The 15060-nt window shown below is 33.9% G+C and overlaps 2 protein-coding genes across 2 annotated transcripts; both read left to right on the top strand.

Annotated features, from left to right (window-relative positions):
* The first annotated feature begins 8928 nt into the window (after window positions 1-8928).
* On the top strand, window positions 8929-10479 carry LOC149422373 (uncharacterized). Its single transcript, XM_089633568.1, has 3 exons — window positions 8929-9183; window positions 9566-9745; window positions 10347-10479. The coding sequence occupies exons 1-3, from the start codon at window positions 8990-8992 to the stop codon at window positions 10477-10479; spliced, it is 507 nt and encodes a 168-aa protein (XP_089489694.1). The 5' UTR covers window positions 8929-8989.
* Window positions 10480-11118: 639 nt separating this feature from the next.
* On the top strand, window positions 11119-12564 carry LOC149422372 (uncharacterized). The gene is made up of 2 exons (XM_089633761.1): window positions 11119-11621; window positions 12184-12564. Exons 1-2 carry the CDS (start codon window positions 11138-11140, stop codon window positions 12192-12194), a joined length of 495 nt encoding a protein of 164 aa, XP_089489887.1. The 5' UTR covers window positions 11119-11137; the 3' UTR covers window positions 12195-12564.
* The last annotated feature ends 2496 nt before the right edge of the window (window positions 12565-15060 follow it).

Below are 15060 nucleotides of genomic sequence, written 5' to 3'. Positions count from 1 at the left end.
ATGCTGCGTCAAAACATTAATAAGGACGGGTTGTTTCGGAGAATCTGAACAATTCATCAAATTTCAACCTTCATTTTCAAGTTCTGTGAAAGATTTTTTCAAGTTCTGTTTTTATTTCAGTTTTGTCAAGCTACTAGCCTAAAATGATATAAAAACAGAACTTGACTAAGTCTTTCACAGAACCCGAAAATAAACGTTGAAATTTCGGAGAATCTGAACAATTCATCAAATTTCAACCTTCATTTTCAAGTTCTGTGAAAGATTTTTTCAAGTTCTGTTTTTATTTCAGTTTTGTCAAGCTACTAGCCTAAAATGATATAAAAACAGAACTTGACTAAGTCTTTCACAGAACCCGAAAATAAACGTTGAAATTTGATGAATTATTCAGATTCTCCGAAACAACCCGTCCTTTACTTTTATCAAAAATATATCAATATCAACTCTTATCAGTCATCTGTACCCATCTATTACCCATTTACTCCTAGACAGAAGTTTACCTTTTTTATTTTTGTTTTAATTTTAACGCTTGATTTTTTAACTTCCACATCTAAGAATTAATTCTGTTTAAAGTCAAATTTTCGCTCTCCGTTGCAATTTTTTTCCTTAAAAATTGGTATTTTAAATTACAATGCTACGAGTTGTTTCAGAGAATTTAAACAGTTAATCAAATTTCAAAATTAAAATAATTAATTAATAAATTGTTCTGTGAAAGTCTAATTTAAATTCTGTTATTATATCAAAATGGGCCAGTTGCTCCACAGAACTGAAATAATAACAGAACTTAAAAATTATCTGCCAAAATTTGATGATTTTTTCAAATACTCTGTAACAACACATCCTAAATGTTTTTTGTTTTAAATCATAGAAATGTGCTAAAACTAAACTAAAACTAAAAACACAGACTTTGCCATTGTTGGAATTTTTGTTTACAGATAAACACATCTATTTGAAATTCACTTTAGATTTCGCCAGTGAATGAATAAATACAAATCTTGGAACCGGAAATTAACCCACTTCCCAACATCCCATCGAACTGAAACTCCGCAGATAGACTCGTTGTCTAAGACTATGCATTATATAATTGAAACTGCGTACATGCACACGAAGGTATACGCATTTTTCCATGAAATCGGGTGATATTACAGAAATACACGAAATAAAGTCGGTTCTACCCAATCGGCATTTGACTAGATTGGTTGAGTTTTCGACTCCAATTCCTAGGAAGGCAGGTTCAATACTCAGTAAAAAAATATTTAAAAGTAATATTAAAATATAATATGTATTAAAGTAAAACACTCGGTTTTTTAAGGGATGTTTAAAAAAATATATATATACATACAGGGTGTATCGGCACGTACCCGACAAACTTTAACCAGCTATTCCTTAGCATATTTGGAGTAAAAAATCTTATGTGCACTTTGCTGTCCGGTAACGTTTTTTTTTAATAAAAAATTTATTATTCATATTTTCACCACATGTCACCACTGTTTTATCCTTTGTCAAAGTTTGAAAACCCATCTGGCAAATATTTTATTCGAATTCCATTGAATAATGTACGTGTGTACCTATATTCGCGCACTTTTACAATCACAACGAAATGGCACGGCACCATTCGTCTCATTTTTACCTATTATTATTTAGTGTGTGCGACAGAGCGAAGACGCTTTTTGACATACTTGCTTATAACAGCTGTTGAACACGAAACGCAATGCCAATGACAGTGATGTAGTGTGGAAATTTTAATTTTTTTTGTTTTTAATTGAAAAAAAATGCTACCGGACAGCAAAGTGCCCATAACATTTTTCACTCCAAATGTGCTAAGGAATAGCTGGTTAAAGTTTGTCGGGTTAGTGCCGATACACCCTGTATACATATATATTACTCAGAATTTAACTTGAATCTAATTTACTCTAATGAAACAGGAACATTCACTACAATATATCTTTTGAACAAGCTGCGAATGATGTAGTAATAAAGAATGACCGTTGTCTCAAAGACTGGCGTTCACTTTAATGACGGGGGTTTGTTCGGGGCTCACATTTTAATTAATTTCGATGAATTTGTAACAAAAGTATACATCTTTTAGAGTTAACCCTACGGATGTAAGTTATTTATATTAAAATTAATAAAAACATTACTTATAAAAATTAAATATTTTATGAAAAACGGTTAAAAATTTTATAAAACGTTTTTCAACTATAAAATTAGCGGTTAACACCAGATTTTATTTTTTTAAACGATGAATAAGTAATTTTACGAGGGATCCCTCTAGATAAATCTGATAGTTTAGTAATAAGTTCATCATAAATAATTAAAATAAATCCCACGGAGACAAGAACAACTTCGAGGACTGCTACGGCAAATTCGATCGTACGTCCATCCATTACGCCGGACCACGATCGATAAATTATTTGTATACGACTTCATCACTTCTCGTTAAGATTCCCACTTTTTTTAAGAGATTTGTTAGGGCAAATTCGACCGCAGATCTGTCGAGTACACCAGATCCGCGCATCGCATATTTTCATGCTTAGCTTCTTTACTAACGTCGTTAAGATTACGACTTAGGGTATTGTCTCGTCTTAAACATCATTTCTATCAGTAAATCGTAATTCTTTAGGTTTAATATGGTCCATATTCTAGACACCATGCACGGAGCAACCCCAGGTAACATCTACAATTTTAGGATGACATATATGAGATTTCTCTACGGAGATTTTGTGAAATTTGCATACATCTCCCTGGAGAAATAGTACTAACATCATTATTTCTGGTTCAGCGACGGCGTGACGTGGAATTAATTGCTTCTACGTGATCTAAACAATGCCGAAAACCGTATTTGCCCTAAGACAATACGAGAGCTGATAGGAATGAGAAAATACTTTGACACCTTGGTTAGGTTAAGCCACATTATTTTATTTTTATAGTACCTGTGCCATTAAGCGAATTGAAACAATGAACCACGGTTCTCGTCACAATTATATCGATCAAAAAAGAAATCAAAAAACTAATAAACTGGACAAGGGCTCTTCTTTGAGTTCGTGGCAGGCAGAGCCACGAAGAGGTAGGAAAAACCAGAAATCGGAACAACTTCACTATCACCAGGGAACATGTAACGAGAACAAACATAATCAATAATATTATAAAACTTAGTTTTAGCATTAAAATTTACTTGATAATTACGTTAAAATGATATGGCACCCAATAGAATTAAATGATATTAACTTGATATTATTAACTTGTCGTGGTTCTTGTGACAATTACGAAGATTAATACCACACCCTGATGCTAATTATAAATAATTAAAAGTCTATAATTTTAATCCTACACTTCGGTCAAACTAACTCTTCAACTGCTTCACATTTAATTAAAAAATTGTATTCAATAATCTAATTTCATTTATCATCCATAGGATTTTTATTCATGTTGCATATTTAGCTCCATTAATGCCCTAAATGGTAATCATAGCTACATTTGACGCCCGCCATGTTGATTTTAGTTATATTTAAAAGTTACGACTTTCCTTTTAATTTGCTAAGCAGGATTCAAAACCACTGATGACTATTAAATGGTCATAAATTTATAGTGATTTACAAGTATCGCCTTTGATATTCTATTTTTGTGCTGTTTCGTTTGTGAAACTTATAATTTTGATATCAAAATACCAATGTAAAAATGTACATATTAACTCCCACCTATGTATTGTAAGTTTTTCTATTGCAAGTTATAAAAATAAATAAAAAAATGCCTGCAATAACTCTAAATTAGTTCGAATTTCCCGTTCCATATTATATTTATTTATATATTTTACCTCAATTTGAATAAACAAAACAAAAGCTGGAAACGAGCTTTTTTGTATAGAAAGATTTCTACTGTGTTTAAATAGTTACTAATATTCTCTAATAATCATAAATATTATACGCTAACAAAAATTTAAGTTACCCTACAGACAGAAGGTAAATCAAATTTGCGTTAATATTGAGGACAATATAGATTTATGCGATAAGTTATATTCAAATCAGTAAATCAAATCTAAGAATATTACCTGTCTCATTTGGCTTTGAGTTAAGGAAAAAGATAACATGATCATTTTTTTGTAGATACCTACCATCTCACGTATCACCTTTTAAATTACAGTTAAATTTCCTTGGAAAAATCAAAATATTGTGTTTCGAAGCAAATGTGCTGAAATTTAATAGAATATATATTTTATCAGAATTTACTTATTATTGTTGTCAATCTCCGGAGGTTACGTGGCATCAAACATCATGCATCGGCGCACACTGATAGTCTTAATTTGGCATAGGTTTGTGATAACACCGTCAAAGCGATTGTGTTGTTTTGATTTTATTATGAAGCATTTTGTGCTGATTATATAATGCAAAAAATGGAAATAACTTTTCGACCGGATTTTGAAAGTGGAATTTTAATGGCGTACTGTTTATAATGCAAGTTTGTCTGAAATAAATACATATTTTTAATGAGGTCGGTTCACTGCACAGACGCGTTTTAGAGAAAATCGGCTCTGTTTAAAACTATTATCTGCAATGTTAGGAATGTTATTCCCATTAATTAAATCATCTCATTTGTTTCGCCGGAAAATTACTTCAGTTGTTTGATAATGAACATATATGAATATATTAAATAACGAGTATATTACCATAATATTGTGTTGCAGGTACAATTGTCTCAATTTGAGAGGCAGGTATGGGTACCGTTGCTCCGGGAACCATTTGTTGGATAACCAACACTTCTCTCATAGGCCACACTAAGTGGTTCGCTACGTTTGGTGATTGAGCAGAGATGCCCGGGTTCATCGGGTGAGGTGTGTTCAGGATGCGCCTGCCCATCAGCTGCATGGCGTGCCAGATCGGGAGAGGCTGGTTTGGGGAGACCCTTTGACCTCTCCAATCGCACGGAGAAAATTGAATACGGTTTTTAATCAAGTTACTGTTAAAAATGTAACTGCATGACCATTTCCTAATAAAATCTTAGTCATTCCGAATATATCTAAATACGTGTTCACGCAGGTTGCCTTGTTCGAATAAATATAATGGACAAGGTGCCAAAATATAACTATTTTTAAGAACACGTGTTCCGACTTATAACATAGTCATGCTTTACTGATAGTTTGTTATGAATTTTGTCAATTCATTCGTAACAGGAAAACGAAATTTTTTACCAGATTTTAATAAATTAACAAAAAATTACATATCAGTAAGTCTTCTACGTGTATTCATACGTCTGTCATTCCTGGACATATTAGATTCTTACCCAACCCTCGTACCTTTTACCTTCCCAGAACTTCTTCTCCTTCCTTTCCTTAGAGAAAGACCCTTGACACAGAAACCACAGATTTACAGTTGAATTGTGTACAACCTAATAATGTGTTGTACACAATAGAACCCAATTATGGGTACCATTTCATGGCTATTTAAAATCAATAACATTGCGGTGTTTTAAAAATCAATAACATTGTGTAGTATGTAATAATAAATAACATTGTGATGTAGGTACTTAAAACATGTAGGTAAACAAAAATTACATTCACATAATTATATGTGTTGTATACAATACAACCCAGTTGTGGGTACCTTTTCATAGCTATTAAAAATCAATAACACTTCGTTGTAGGTACCTACAAGATGTATAAAATAAAATTAACATTTTTCCCCTTTCATAGCTATTTAATATCAATATCATATAAATATGGAATTGCAAATAAGAATTCAATAATCAACAACAAAAATCCGTTATTTTAATAATTATAATATTTATTTCGCCTAAAAATAAATGTCGCATTTCACATAAGTACGAATTTTACACAAAAAAATGTAAAACACGAATCCCAAATGAAAAAATTTAAACAGGAATATTTATTTACTTATACCTCCCGATAATCTATGATACGGCATGGGGCGTCCTACATTTCCACGAGCGATTAACTTCACATCCCACTATTATCCCACCCCACCTACCCTGAAGGGGAGGGTTTAAGGGAAACTACTAAACTACCCCTTTTGTCAACACTCACTTACCCCTAACCGAAATGCGCACAATACTGAAAATCTCTCTTCTGTTTTACATTTAATGGTCTTGTACATAGATTTTCCTTTAGTTTTTTCCGACTCCAATGTCGCTACTTTTAAAAGCTCTCCGTAAACATGATTTTACGAATGTACCTTTATTTTTAAAATAGCGGAAACTGAATCTAAACGATCGCTTAAAAATTTTTATATTATTTTTAACAAACTGCGCATTGTAAAGCTTTAAAAAAAAGTGGGTGTGTCAAGCCTACGCAAGACAGAAGTGAAACTTCTTTTGTTAAACCGTATGAACCACAATCAATTACGTATTTCACTCGTATTACACTCACGACGCAGTATACTAACCAAGCAGCTGATGCTTGGCGTGGCGCAGTTCGCTGGTGTCTGAGAGAGAGGAAAGAAGAGGAGAGAGAGAACGTTCGTGAGCGGCTCCCCCACCTCAACAAGCGCATATGGTGAGAGAGGGACAGTGAACGGTGAGCGGTGGTGGGGGTACCCGCATTTTCGTGTCGATCCTGACTCGGTTTTACTCCGTCCCCGAATTACGCGCCTAAAGAAGTTTCACTTCAATATAATATATTTTTAAAAATAATGTACAATGTACAGAAATAGAATCCCACACAAGATCGCGTAGTGCGCTCTAGCGAACGGATATTTTATCAGAGGGAGATAGTTTTAATTTTTTTTTCTGTAAATTATTACATATTATCAAAATAAATAAATCAATTAAATAAATGTAATACAATTATCATAATATACGGATTAGATAATAATTTTAATCCAACACAATAACGCAAAGCGCGCTCTAGCGGAGTAATGTTTTATCACAGTGAGATAAGTGTTTTTATTATTTTGCAATATTATTTTCTTTTAAAAAATGTTCTGACCTACTAAAAAATAAGATATTGAATGAAAAAGGCGTTAAAAACAAAAAAATAATGTGCGATGGCCGAGAATCGAACTCGGATCAACTGCTTGGAAGGCAACTATGCTGACCATTACACCACCAACGCCAGTTGTCGGGATGAGCTAAGAAGCATTTATATGTTACTTCAAAACTTTGACTAGATCAAATGAACTTTAATCGGTGGTGGGGGTACCCGCATTTTCGTTTCGATCGTGACTCGGTTTTACTCCGTCCCCGAAAATTCATTACGCGCCTAAAGAAGTTTCACTTCAAAAACTATTTTAATTAATTAATACGCACAGGCAAATCATTTTAAAGAAACCCTTGCTTGGGAGGGAATGGTATGAAGTGGAATAAGGATGGAAAGAATCTGGCTCGCAAGACCTGGTCGCTAAACATGTCTAAAGCCATTTCAAACCAACTTTCGATTCTGAATAGTGGTCTTTCACAATTCTATTCCGAGATTACTTAAAACTTTTACGAAGTTTATTTACCTACTTGCGAAAAATCTCGAAAACCTTTATTAATTGACAACTTACTTAAAAAAGAATTATTTAAACCATAACCATCCAAATTGTATGTAGATTATTCGTTGAATTAATGATAATTAAAGTTACTCCCAGGTTTCTTCGAAATAAATATATAAAACTTTTTTTAAAGAATTTACCCTTTACCCAACTTGGTATTATTTTTAGGAACCGGCTCTTTAGTTTATTGGAAAAAGAATGTAATAAAATATATTATTTATTGTTGAGTGCGAAGGTACTTAATTACCGCTGAGTTAATTATTCCCCCAAATTAATGGCGTTAATTGAACATGCCAGTAATGTTACAAAGTGATTAATCAAAAAGCGAAAATAGTCCTGAACGGTAATTATTATTTCGAAAATTCGAACGTGTTACATTTCGCACATAATTCGAGTAATAATCGTTCGAATTGCTGTTGACAGTCTATTTTTTATCTCATTGCTGTTTTTTTGTTCACTATTTAGAGATTTAAAGAAATATATTTTCTAGGTTTATGTATAGTAAAAATGCGCTGTGAGCAAAACAAAGAGAAATAAAGTTGTGCAAATTTGAAAACGCCATAGCTCACCGTTCTAAAGTTTTTACTACCATAGAATGTCTGCTTTACAATTCGACAAATATTTTACACTCAGTATTATTTCTTAAATTGTCTGGGTGCTTTGTTGTTTATATCCTTGCTTATTATATCAATGGTATAAATATAGATTATGGACCAGTCAATATTAGTTTTTAATTAGGCAGTGCCTTTTCTACGAAACTAATCTAACAAACATACATTGTTGTTGTTCGATTCTTTAAAGATTTTTTAATCTTGTTTTACTAATTGAAGGTGAATATAAAAAAAATGTAAGAACAAAAACAAAAATTTTAGTAAAGAAATAAAAGCTAGGTGTTAACTAGGCACTCGTTATAAATTATCGGATGACATTTAAAAAAAAATCTGAATCTGTCCTGCCTAAATCTATTGACCATTTAGCTATTTTTAGAGCAAAAGATGACAATTCACACAGTCGTAAAAAAATACTACTAATATCAGCTAAAAACTGAGGTAGATGCGGAACTCAGTAACGGCCGCTGTTCCCAACTTTTTAATCGTTATCTAAGTTCAAATCTTTGTTTTTGCTAAGCCAAGCGATTTTTAAGCATTTTGCAGGGAACGTTCGATTTGCGTTGTTCCCAATCATTTTATCTTTGAAAATCTTAAGTAGCCCCACACACTACCGAACATTAGCATAGACAATAAAATGACATCAAATTAAAAACTTTCTATGTTTAATTAATATTAAAGAGTTAATTATTGTAGCTCTTATTAATACACATTACTTCTTTTAAATACCGTTATCTATAAACTGGTATTTCATATTTTTTAAACTAACGTATATAATATATTAAAAATAAAGTGACAATTTGAACGTGATGCCACAATCGGGACTTCCCATTTGATTTGGCAGATCGACGTAAGTTTTTTTTCCGTGCGACAGCAAAACAAACACAAACAAATCTTAAAATGGAGATCAAAGCAAAGCGTGCGAAGAACTTCACACAAAATGATAAGATGAGGCTGGTAGAGCTCATTACATCGTCGCCGGCACTTTTATCGAAATCAACGGGCGGTCCGAGTTATTTGTTGAATACGAGAGTAAAGGATGCCGCTTGGAACAACGTTTTAGTCCAGTTTAACAGCGGGAGCTCATCTCAACGGTATGTGATTTATCTTAATAATATTTGGCTAATTTATATAGCGCCGTTTTCGTGAGAAATCACCTCAAGGGCGCTTATATAATATTGTGTCTTCTTCAAATTCAGATGAAATTAACAAGCTTCATTTTGTCCCTCAATTCTGTTTCGTATCTCGGGTTTTCCTAGCTCAATTCTGTTTCGTATTAGAGCGAATGAGACATATATTATGACGCAAATGTGAATGGTAGAAGTCGGGGATGCCCGAAGAAGACATGGCACGATCAAGTGAACCAGATACTTGAGACGGGCCATGTCAAAAGTCAGAATAACCAAACTGTGTATGAGACGATGCTTGAAGGGAATGAGGCCAAATTATTTCTTCTAATCTTTTAAATCATTGCAGATCGCTCGTTGCTCTCAAAAAGGCTTGGGACAATTTAAAAAGGGAAGCCAGAACACAGAGGGCCAGCATCCGTTGCCACATATTTGGTACTGGGGGAGGGCCCAGCCAAGATGTTGAGGACCCTGTATTATTAAAGGTCGAAGCAGCAATTGGCATAAGTTCTTCCGGCCTGGAAAACCAGTAAGTTTAAATTTTTTTTCTTTTTAACGCTCTTTTATTGGCCGTTACATAAGAATATTAAAAATTACTTATATAGTATTATACATAAATGAACTGCCTCAGTAATAATCAGATGTGGTGGTTAGTACCAGAATTTCTGCACAGGAATAAATCCCAACTTGTAGTATAAAGATGGTTTGGGCATGTCGAGTGAATAATGAAGAAAGTAGTGTAAGAAGAATATTTGACGCAAATGTGAATAGTAGAAGAAGTCGGGGACGCCCGAGGAAGACATGGCACGATCAAGTGTATCAGTTACTTGAGACGGGCTATGTCAAGAGTCAGAATAATAGAAGAGTATGTATAATAGAAGAGTATGAATGAGGCAAAGAGTGTGTGGTGTGAGCGAGTTGTTTGGCGGTCTGTCCAGTGTCCACTGTACCTACCCCTGCGGAGAAACGGTCTGATGGTTAGTTACTAGTTAGTTAGTTTTGTAGTATTACGTAGTGGAATCTGAAAGCTTATCATGCATTGTACATTGTAGTTGGATTGTGTATGTTACTTCTTGCTTGCTAAATATTATATGATTTTACTCTCAAGTCCTTCTATTGTATTTTGAAAGGTTTGATTCAAATGATGTGAGCGAGCCAACTACCAACGCAGCCAACTCTAACACGGTACTCGTAGGACAGCATCAACTGGAATCAGTAGAGACTGAAGACTGGATATTGGTAATTTTATTTAATTTTTACTGACTTCTCAATCACATTGAAGGATAATATATATAATACTATATTTAAAAAAAAAATTATAAAATATCTTACCATCAAATTCAACAATAACTTTGAATGTACATTTCAAACTTTTCAACAAAAGGAAACATATACACAGAATTTTAAATAATAACATCGACTGTACTTAACTTGTTTCCCTAATTCATGTTGATATACCCTTAAGACATACGCGCCACACAGAACTATTCCACACGCTGAATTACAAAACGTTAAATAATATTTGCCTAAACTCTAACATCGACATTTTCTCCGATTCACTGCCCAAATTTAAAAAGAGCATAATGTCAATAATATAAACAGTTCAATGTGCATACATCATCACTTCCCACATCACCACTTCTCACATCTACAAACATACTCACACATACAACACACACACCTACCCATTACGCACATCACCCAATAATTAATAAATATACATACCATAAATAAGACACTACAGAGAACATATCATAGGTACCAACCATGAAATATTATTAATATCTGTAAATTTTCTCACCAATGTGATCAATGTACTGTTTGTTTCTTTATAAATAAATATGTCAGTTATATTTGAATTTTGTTGATATTCTTCTTATCTTTTGTTTAGGAAGAAAATCCGATTTTCACATTTCCCGAGATGTCGGTTCAAGCTGTCCCCCCACTAACCGTTCAGAGTCAGGCCATTCATCCCGTGATGTCGGCACCAGCTGTCTCCCCACTGCCATCTGAAATTCCCCCCACTCCAGTTACGTCCTCACTAACCGTCCCCCCTTCAGTTCCTAGGAAGGCGTTCAAGAGGCGGCTGTGTTTGAAGAAATCAGCGAAGGACTCTCTTCTCGCTGATTTGCATAAAATAGCAGCCGCCAAGCTTGAAGCGGAAGGAACGAGAATTAAGGACATGCAAGACATGGAGGCGAAGGCAAAGGTCCAGTCAGAAATGACAACAGAAATAATTTCTACCAAAGCCGCCCAAGAAAAACTTGTTTTGGAGATGATACAAGAGGAGAGACTCGCGAAGGCAGCGGAATGGGCAATTCGCCATGATATATTAAAAGAGCAACTTGCCGTTGTAAGGTTGGAGAGGGAGGCCAAAGAGATCACCCTAAAGAAATTAAGAAGTGGTAATTGTTTTGTTTACTTATTATTTTTATTTAAATATTCATCAAACTTATTATCTACTCTAAAGAAATACTTATTTATTTTCATAAATAGAAAAAACAAGAAATAGCAAGTAACACACATTTTGGATCGCAGGTTCAAAAACATACCAACTACGAGTAGTGCTCATACATTGTACATATTATTTGCAATCACGTCTCTTTTTAAATTTGCAACGTTCCCCGCATTGTTCAATTCTGCGACATTGTTTGGAACATCGTCAACGCCATTGATCCAATCTTGTGGATGTTCCTCCCCACGATTGATGCATATGTTATGCAGAACTCCACATGCGACTATCACTGCCATTGTGGTGTTGAGGTTTAGTCGCAGGCCGTTCGATAAGACAGGAAACCTCCTTTTCCATAATCCGTATTGTCTTTCCACAACGTTTCTGGTTTTAATGTGTCTTTCATTATAGTTTTGTTGGACAGGTGTTTCAGGATTCCTGTATGGTGTCATGAGATATGTCTGAAATAAAACATTAATATTTTTGTAATAATATTATACTGTTTTCTTTTTCAGAATGTCCTTAAAATCGAGCAACTGGAGCATCTGCGAACGATGCGCGTTGAAATGTGCATTCTTCATTTAATAATTTTATATAACTTTGTATGTTTTTAAACTTATTCTTACATTTAACATTACCCAATAACATTTTTGTAATAATAATTAAATTAGCGCCATCTGTGAACGCGGAGATTATGTACATTCCTTACTGATTTTTCAAGTTTTTAGGAAGATCTTGTTTGAAAATCATTACATACTATGTAAACACTGAACACAATATTTTAAAAGTTATGTTATGCAAATGTCTCTTGTTTAAAAGTCATTAATTAAATTTTTCTTACATACCACATTGCGAAATAACTTTTTGCAATAGTTAAATTATGAAAAGAGATTATAACGTACGTTCCTTGCTGATTTTTCAAGTTATGTTTTTAGGAAGATCTTGTTTGAAAGTCATTACATACTATGTAAACACTGAACACAATATTTTAAAAGTTATGTTATGCAAATGTCTCTTGTGTAATTAATCAAATTTTTCTTACATACCACATTGCCAAAAAACTTTTTGCAATAGTTAAATTATGAAAAGAGATTATAACGTACGTTCCTTGCTTATTTTTCAAGTTATGTTTTGAAAATGTCCTGTTTGAAAGTTAAAAACTATGTAGACACTGAACACAGTATTTTTAATGTTATTTTATGCAAATGTTTTGTTTAAAAGTCATTAAAACTATATAAACACTGAACCCAGTATTTTTAATAATTTTTTTTTTTTTTATATTTCTGACTTCACCTTTCAAGGATTGTTATAGGCTATCATTTAAAATTACAGAGAAAGGAAAGGTGAATATGAATATATTAATTTTATTTAAATGTGCATAATTCAGAATCGTATGGAAGATTGGATTCGAGTTCAGACTTTAGAATAGATGAGATGTTGAATGGGGGGGGGGGGGCAATTTTAGATTACGCTTGGTAGAACAGAGTATATTTATTTAGAGAGCGACAACCAAAAAATATGTGATCTAAAGTTCCCACGTCTAAAGCACAGAATTTACAATCTGGATGGTCGAGGACGTGAATTTTAAAAAGGTGAGAAGGAACGGAACAATTTACTGACGTTATACAAATATCTTATTTGATTAAAACATTAAAGTTGTGTATTTAATACCTTTAATGGATATCCGCTGTCTCCTACGAGTACTCCATTTGGGTATTGGCCGGTCTCAAAGACCGCTTTGGCGCGGCAACCTTGGAAGATGAGCGAGTCATGCGTTGCTCCTGGCCACCTGGCTACTATGTCTCTTATCCTCATCTTCGCGTCTGATATTGTTTGGACATTTAACGAAAAGTATCCCTTCCGATTTCGGAAAGTTTCAGCTTCTGACCCGCCTGTTTTAGAAAGTAGATGGTTAACACAATACATACTTATACTTATTTGTTACTGTACAGAAAACAATGCAGGCACAACCAACACATGTATTGGTTTATTTGGTTTGGCACTTACCAACGGATTGGATTTTGATGTGAGTGCAATCAATCGCACCTATCACATTAGGGAATCCTGCAACTTCGTAAAACTCCCTCTTGACAATTTCGACCTCCTGTCCTACTGGCAATTTAATGTAAAGTGGTCTCAAGCTTGCCAAGGCATAAGACACTTTTTTTACTATCTTGCTGGTGGCAGATGGACTTATTTTGAAGAAGTCTCCATTTGTGATGTGGAAACTTCCCGTCGCATAGAAGCGTAATGCTATCAGCAACTGATTGCACGGTAAAATTGGACAGTTTCTAAAAAGAAATAAGGTATAATAACATTAAATTGATAGAATAGAAAGGTTTTCAGATCTGACATGAGGTAAGGGCAAAATAGTTCGCACATTGATCGCAAAAATGACACTTGCGTAAATAAAAACTTACCTTTCGCTTGCATAAGTTAAATTCTCCTCAATTAGGTTCAAAATATACAAAAAACACGTTTTCGTCATACGAAAACGGTCAAAAAATTCTTTGTCATTTAATAGTTCGATGTAATTGACATCCACACCCTGTCGCCGCCTGTATAACCCGATGTTTTCATCGATTACTTCGGCCCATTCCGCAATATCTAGTATATCTAAAATGTCTAAAACTTCTCTATCCATTTTAAAACGATAATGATAAATGCAACACAAAAAACTGAAAGGAGGTCGATTGTCAGAGTGACATTTGATCATTCGCGGTATTTTTTCACTCTGTCGACACTTTTTGTAACTAGTTTTTTCCTTACATATTGCTTAAATGGTTAATCCATCTGTCCGGCTGGCTTAGACTGGGCGGCTTGCTTAAGCAATTATTGTGTGTTGGAATTACGTAGTGCAGTGGTGATTCGCTTAGAATTTGATTATTAGGATTGGGAACAGCGGCCGTTAATGTCTTTGGCTTCATAACAGCTTGATGGTGTTGTTTATTGGTGATTAGAAACGTCAATTAGCTATCAAATGTATCTCCTAAACTTTTCTAAAAGGTAGGGTTATTTAAAAGGGTTCTAGAAACAGCACAAATTTTCTCATAAAATATAATAAAAATATCATCTAATTTATGTAGGATCCGTTAGTTTTGATCAAAACCTTAGTGCAGGGTTTCAATATAATATTACATAATAATAATAACAACAACATTTTTATTGCGATAACATAGACCGGCAAAGATGAGCGCTTAGCATCGAGTCGAATATGCTCAGTAGAAGATTCCAGATTTGCAGCCCATGTATAAAAATAATGCTATTCTTTACGTTTTGCACATCTTTTGTACGTGCGAGCTTTGCAGTATAACAACGCCTATCGCACGATGTTTGGCCTTCTCATATACTGCAGTTCTTCCAATGTTCCAATATGCTCACAAAAGGGTGAG

The sequence above is a fragment of the Hesperophylax consimilis genome, chromosome 7, assembly GCF_061612785.1.
Source record: "Hesperophylax consimilis isolate HC1 chromosome 7, BYU_Hcon_1.0, whole genome shotgun sequence".
Lineage (NCBI taxonomy): Eukaryota > Metazoa > Arthropoda > Insecta > Trichoptera > Limnephilidae > Hesperophylax > Hesperophylax consimilis.
The sequence above is the reverse complement of the archived record's forward strand: the minus strand, read 5'-3'. Positions and strand labels throughout refer to the sequence as shown.